Source organism: Quercus suber, unplaced genomic scaffold (genome assembly GCF_002906115.3).
Source record: "Quercus suber isolate HL8 unplaced genomic scaffold, Cork oak 2.0 scaffold_58, whole genome shotgun sequence".
Lineage (NCBI taxonomy): Eukaryota > Viridiplantae > Streptophyta > Magnoliopsida > Fagales > Fagaceae > Quercus > Quercus suber.
The window spans coordinates 1054956-1061887 of NW_027069523.1; the positions used below are offsets into that span (position 1 = coordinate 1054956).

Here is a 6932-nt window from a genome sequence, read left to right on the forward strand (position 1 = left end):
GTTTGGTACATTACACACTATGGATAGCTGGCACATAGACAGGTAGTTATTCATATACATGCAACCTTATGGCCTCACAAGCAGGTAAGGGTTTGCGGTTTTGCAGAGAACAGAGTGAATTTATAACACAATGCTTTACACTGAGACTGGCTGACACTAGTGGATGATGATTGTTGAGCTTGTGAGTGTAGGAGTGCATTATTGTCTTTTTATATTTTGCTGAGTCATGTATTCTTGTCATCATGTGTATGCTTCTTAATATGTTAATATCTCAGGCCAATGGTTGTTGTGTCCTGCCAAATCAGTTAACCACTATGTCAAACCTAGGATAACTTGCAGGAAAAAGAAAAGTTTTCATTGCTGCTATTATCACGGAAATACAGTCTCTTCTTAACATTTTCAAAAAAAGTAACTAATAGTAAACCTTATTACATCTCTATTAATATTGGCATTCAAGGCAATTCTGCTTGATTTGACTATGCGAAGACTTCATTCTATTTACATACTCAAAAAGAAAATGAAAAGAAAAAATAAATAAAAGTCTTAGTTCGAGGATAAATATTTCATAAGTTGTATTGTCTGGTAATCAGCTGCCATGCTCGAAAGATGCTAGATAGGAGAGCTGAATGCTATAGGCTTCTTTCAACTCTGCCAATACCTCTGCAATAGTTGGCCTTTGTGATGCATCTCTCTCTACTGACTTCACAGCAACGAAGGCTGCCTTTCTCATGCTCTCTACTTCAAATGTTCCTGTTAAGCTCTCGTCCACTATCTCAAATGCACCTGCTTGTAAATAGGGCTTGGCCTGCAGTTGGCAAATCCAAAAACACCACAATGTCAATGTTGCAATCATCAATATCATCCTCTGAATGGAGCATTCACTACTTAACTTTTAGATTTAAGATTACGCAGATACAAAGACTGACACTATAGAAGATCAATATCTATGCCAAGGACCTAGACATGATTTACAAGGAGTTGTTCCCATTTCCTAATCTTTGATGAGGAAGCACAAATCATTGTTTCGTTATGGTACAAACAAGCAATGTTTAACGAAAATTTTAGATATTCAACTGCTTGTTTTCATGTCCTTTTAAGCCTGTAGTCCAAGAATTACTACAAATGTAAGCAAACAAGGCTACTTCAGAAATTGTAAACATTTGTTCTTGCAGGTGCAGAAAATTGACAAATATTACTGAGCATAGAGTACAAGATGAGCTTCAGGTTACCCATAAGACCAAATTGAATGAGTCTGGAGTTCCTGAGTGGCTCAATGGTTCTCTACCACAAATGAGCTCCAAAAGAACAACCCCAAAGCTGTAAACGTCACTTTTCTCAGTCAATTGTTGGGTAGAATAATATCTGCACATGACATTCGTTTTCAGCATCAAAATCATCAAGAACCAATAAATATCCTTTCTACCTTTGTTTTTTTTTTGAAAACTTACTCAGGATCTAGATAGCCTGCAGTGCCCTTGACAACAGTTGTCACATGAGTTGCATCTGCCTGGGTTATTTGTTTAGAGAGGCCAAAGTCACAGACCTTCGCATTCATTTCCATGTCCAAAAGGATATTACTGCACTTCACATCTCGGTGTATGATTCGTGGTTCACTTGCATTGTGTAAATAGTCCAATCCTTTAAAAGAAACAAGGCTCAGAAATGGAACCATTTATCCCCTTCAATAGTAATGATGGAATATTAAGAATGAAAAAGGACTTCTACAAATTTCTATTAATTAACAAGAATAAAGTTAATTTGCTATGATATTCTAATCATCTTGTTTTCCATGGTAATGCTTGTGGTCTACTTATTATCAAACAGTTGGTTACTATGTAAATGATGGAGGATATTGCATAAGTGATTCAAAGAAGCACAAAGTTGTCCTAAAAACCATAATATAGTTGCCCACATATCTGTTCATAATGCAGAACCACACGACTGCCATAAAGTATAATTTGACCATATGGTCTGAGCATTTTTGTGTTCAACATATCTCTCAGTTAAAGCTATATTATTTCATATGTAGATCCAGAAATTATTATATTCTAATTTATCATATAACTATAGAAACTCAGACTTCTGTGTTTCTTCCATCTGCAAAGATGATTGCTTTCCTATGTTGTCTTTTCAGTTTGATAATAGAAAAAGCAGTGTACCTTTCGCAGCATCAACAGCAATTTTCAGTCTGCGAACCCAACTTAATGAAGCTTTTTTACTGTTTATACCTGGAAGTAACATCAACAATGAAAACTCGAAATTCTCATAAAAGCAAGAGGTGTCCCAAATATGTATCATGCATAACATACCATAAAGGTGATCAGCCAATGATCCCCCAGGTAGATACTCATAGACTAGTATTTGCTGCTTTGATTCATGACAGAATCCTTCCAAACATACAAGATTTTGATGACGAATTTGTGACAATAGATAGACCTAAAAACAATCCATAATATTGAAAAAGATTAGGTAAAATTGCAAGAGAATCATTACTCTCAAGATAGATAAAACAGGAAGCGTATTCCACTTTTCTTCCAGAGTATACAAAGCAGAGTTCAGATAGTGGACCTCATTGATAAAAGAATCAGCCCCAAGTTGGCTTTTATCAAACCTCACTTTCACGGCTACTAATTTTCCATCTCGAAGCTTTCCAAGGTAAACAGATCCAAAACTACCACGGCCTATAACCTCCTTGAAGTTGTTCGTAGCTGCTTTGATTTCTTTGTAGGAAAAGACTTTTGCTGCATTCCATTTTCGCATCTCAGTTGCTATATTCCAGTTTTGCATCTCTGCTGCTGCCCCTAAGAGTAACATATAGCTCATATAAGAGTCAAGTAAAAACTTCAATGTGCAACAAGAATGTAAACTTTCACATACTTGATGTATATGTAACTTCACTTCTATTTTTCTTTATGTACAGGAATACTGCAAGAGATAAGATAAGAGCAAGTACTGCTCCACCAACTGCACCAGCTATAATTGCTATATGATTATGTCCACTCTGCTTTTTTTTGGTGAAAATAGTAACTTGTGGCGTCTCAATTGAAGGGTTGGATGAAACATCATTGCATGTCATTATGGAGGACCCAAGGCATAAATTTCCTGATGTTCTGTACAAAATTGATTTATCAGAATGCTAAAGTAATAGTTTAAATGACAACAATACTTTTTCCATACCTAATTTCCAAACTTTCTTTGATCAAAGACTGCGGGAGGGTACCCTGCAGCTTGTTATTCTCCAGATTCCTGCAGAATGCAGGATAGGATATCTCATCTAGTGAAGCACATGATTTTATCAAAATTAGATACAGAGTATTTTGCAAGAAATAGGATCCTCTCCCTTACATCAGAAATGGACTCTCGACCAAAATTTTATTTTTTCAACCTAACCATGTATAGTGTGTCACTTAAAAAAAAAAATTTGAATGACATGGTATTGAATACACTTTTAGATAAGTATTATTTAATCCAAATCATGAAATGAATTCGTTTGAAATGGAGAGGAATCACTAATGGAATCTATTTGATCTTAATATTCGCTTACAATAAGTGAAGGCTCACTAAATTTCCCAAGCTGTCCGGAACAATTCCCTGTAAGCTATTATTTTGCAAGTCCCTGTAGAAAAAAGAAGAAAAGCAAAGGAGAAGAGATAGAATGCACTATCAGTATCTCATTTTGAGTCCATATATTGGTCTAGAAACAGAAAACTTACAGAATTTTAAGGCTAACCAAGTTCTCCAAATCTGAACCAAAGGATGTTAGCTTATTGAAACTCAGGTTCCTGAAAATTCCAATTACTTGATTATTTTCATTTTTCCTAAATAAAGCAATAATGGATTAAGACTTAGTAGTCCAAGGAGGTATTACAGTTTCTCAAGGTCTTGCAAGCTACCAAAATTCTGTATCACACTGGTAAGCGATGTGTTATGCAAATCCCTGGGGCATAACAACAAATATATCATAAGAAACTATCTGACCAAACCAAATGTTAATTTAAGGAATTTCTCTGAGGTTAAAGGAGTTTACAGAGTTTTGAGATCCAACAAGTCACCAAAAGTAGGACTAATTGTCCTAAGGTTGATGTCTGAAAGTTCCCTGAAATAAGGCACATAAATGAGACCATGGATGAGAAATAATCCCCATAATTAACACATTCATGTGCAATACGTCCATACAATGATGTAACAAGGCTTCCTTCACAACCAATATGATCCCATTGAGTAGGAGAGCACGGATCGTCTTGCCACCCCAGATCTAAACCAGTGAACTGCTGAATAACCTGAAGTGCTGAAACTGCAAGAAAGTTTTAACAGACCATATATGAGTAAGAAAGATGTAGAGATCTAGCTACTGGAATATTGACCTTATCAAGTAATGCACAATGAAAGCTCAATGGAACCTGTGGTTGATGAAGCTTCCAAAGGTATATCAACCATCTGATACACCTCAATTGCATTGATTTGAGGGTAGTAAGTGATACTCTTTAGTGTGATGTTCAAGCTCTTGATCTCTTTCCTCGTAAAGTTTAGAGCACTAACCTCTGACATTTTTATAGTATAGTTTGATTGTACAACATCTCCATTGATTAATATATCGAATGAAGGTGAAACAGGAACAATCCCAGCAAAATAGAGGACAATGTAGTAATCTGCTAGTGTATCAAGAGGAAGGTTGTATGTCAGCACTTTCTTTCTTGCCAGAACTCTCGCAGTTTCAAGAACAGCAGCAGGTGGACTCTCCCTTAGAGTAGACAGATTGAAGTTACGTTGGATCTTAAACCCCGTTGACACATGAAAGGGTGTAAAATTTTGATCAGCGGCCCATATTCGATCATATGGATCCAAAGGGTACCTACAATTTAACACAAAGTTACAAACCAATCACAGAAAGTTTTAGATAAAAAATAGTGATTGTCCTATATGCGTAAGCGATTAAGAAACGGTGAATTTAATAATTTCTTAAACCCATTTGACACATAAAATTTAATCATTATTTTAAGAAATTACTTAAATCATTCAAGCTATATATAATGTCAAAAGGAGGTTGAGGTTGAATGTTTATACCTCAACGAGCCATTGGCATAACCACAATTGATTCGATAACTCTTCCTAAGTGACTTATTGGGGAAATCTCCCATGCCACTTGCATAGGCTCCTTGAGGAAGTGGCCTTACTTCAATTGAAGAAATGAGAGGAGATCCACCGTCCGGTATAGAAAGCAAGCAGAATGACACTGTTTCCTTATTATCTGACCATAAAAACTCTTCTGTCCAAGGATCATTAGTAGTGAGATTTATAGTGCTAGTAATAGCTCTCCCAAGGGAAACAGAGAAGGCAGGGGGTTTCCCAAGTCCATCATAGTTTTGGTACAGAAAGTGGGCTCTTACAAGAACCAAGGATGACACATTATTTACCGGTAACTTGTAACACTGGCGACCTTGAGTATTGGGAAAATACCGGATTGGGACATTGGATGTGGAGGTACCCTCAATGTACTTAACGGTAGTGATGTTGCCTGTGCTTACATATTCACCATCAGGGACCCATGATATTTTTGATGAATCAATATAACTAGTATTTCCACCACAAGATATGCTCAAAAAACCTGTACCATTTGTATAAATAAGCAAATTTTCAGACGCTGTAGTACTAATTCAAGACAAACAGCCCACACCCCCCCCCCCCCCCCCCCAAAAAAAAAAATCTGCTATACCAAAAATAAAAAATTTGATTACTCCAAAGAGTAAACATGCTTCCAAAGAGTAAAAAAATAAAATAAATAAAATAAAATTTCATGGTCAAACAAACAAACAAACAAAAAAAGAAAAAAAAAAAAGAAGATATAGTCAATTTCATAGTTAAGATTTTATGTCCTTGATCCGAGAGAATATAGAGTATCATGATATTTTAAATTTTAAATGATGAGACATTAAATACACCTTTGGATTCGTTAAAAAAAAAAAGATTCTTTTAAAAAAAAAATTACACACAAGGGGAACAAAACGTACCATCTTGGTCACAAAAACCAACAACGAAAAAGCCACAGAAAAGAAGTAAGCCAACCCAGAAACACTGCATGTTCATGAACTCAGAACCCCGCAACCAATTTCAAGTATTTTTCTTGTCCCTCAGAAACTCAAGAGACTGATCTCACAAAGGCTAGAGTGAAAGTTTATGGTTTAAAACCATCACCAGGCACCGGCAAAAGAATAAGAGAAAAGGACGTGTGTTCAGAAGAGTAACAAGAAATAAAGTAAATGATTATGTTTATTTGGGTGGGGTGGTGACAATTTGATGAGAGAGTAATGAGTAAAAGTGGGGTTCTTCTTTTCTTGAGTTTGAAGCTGTAAGAAAAAGAAAGGCTATATGTAATGGATGATGATGGCCATGGTACTATTAAGCGTGGCGGTAGTGGTAATGATTATAGCTTTCGGTTAGTGATGAAAATATATGTTACGGAAACAGAAACAAAAACAAAAACAAAAAAGAAGAGAAAAAGAAAACTGCTATTTTTCCTGTTCTGGCTGCGGGTGCGGCATTAGTTGTGGTAGTTGTTGAAAATGAAAATTGAAAAGGATATTGAAGAAGAAATAAACGATGAAGAAGAACATAGTTACACGCACATTCTCTTTCTTTATGTCTCTATCTAGCTATCTAGTGGACTAGGTCCTCAAAGTTGACGCTGTCAGACAAAAAATTATATGTACCTGGTTTGTTTCAAGTCAGTCAGATTGATATTTTATGTAAATGGCGTTGTGATGGGGCTCTGACTATTAATTAGATTTTCCTTTGTTGTACTTGTACGGATAGCGAACCATGGAAATGGAATGTTCGTTCACTGTTGGGTGGGTGTTAACGTTATCTGCAAGACTGCAAGTGCCTCATCTATATCTCTTTTTTTTTTTTTTTTGAAAGGGCCTCATCTATATCTC

The 6932-nt window shown here is 35.9% G+C and overlaps 1 protein-coding gene across 3 annotated transcripts; it reads right to left on the bottom strand.

The window, feature by feature from the left end:
• Window positions 1-333: 333 nt before the first annotated feature.
• LOC111991898 (probable LRR receptor-like serine/threonine-protein kinase At5g48740) lies at window positions 334-6575 on the bottom strand. Of its 3 annotated transcripts, none has more exons than XM_065772403.1 (16): window positions 6009-6575; window positions 5065-5605; window positions 4401-4852; window positions 4177-4294; window positions 4028-4096; window positions 3869-3937; window positions 3714-3782; window positions 3545-3616; window positions 3178-3246; window positions 2878-3110; window positions 2569-2792; window positions 2310-2436; window positions 2160-2228; window positions 1449-1638; window positions 1230-1362; window positions 334-805 (listed from the first exon to the last, which is right to left on the bottom strand). In XM_065772403.1, exons 1-16 carry the CDS (start codon window positions 6082-6084, stop codon window positions 587-589), a joined length of 2730 nt encoding a protein of 909 aa, XP_065628475.1. In that variant the 5' UTR covers window positions 6085-6575; the 3' UTR covers window positions 334-586. The 3 variants fall into 3 exon arrangements, with proteins under 3 accessions (XP_065628475.1, XP_023879481.1, XP_023879480.1); XM_024023713.2 differs by having other exon boundaries at window positions 2569-2795; window positions 6009-6574; XM_024023712.2 differs by having other exon boundaries at window positions 2569-2801; window positions 6009-6573.
• Window positions 6576-6932: the final 357 nt, after the last annotated feature.

Bases quoted from the DNA above. Each gene is read 5' to 3' on its own strand.
- LOC111991898 (XM_024023712.2), bottom strand. From the start codon at position 6,084: ATGAACATGCAGTGTTTCTGGGTTGGCTTACTTCTTTTCTGTGGCTTT. The intron at 3,617-3,713 runs GTAAGTTTTCTG...TTTTTTCTACAG, and splicing joins TTGGTTAGCCTTAAAATTCT to GGACTTGCAAAATAATAGCT. The intron at 3,247-3,544 runs GTAAGCGAATAT...TGCATTCTGCAG, and splicing joins TTAGTGAGCCTTCACTTATT to GAATCTGGAGAATAACAAGC.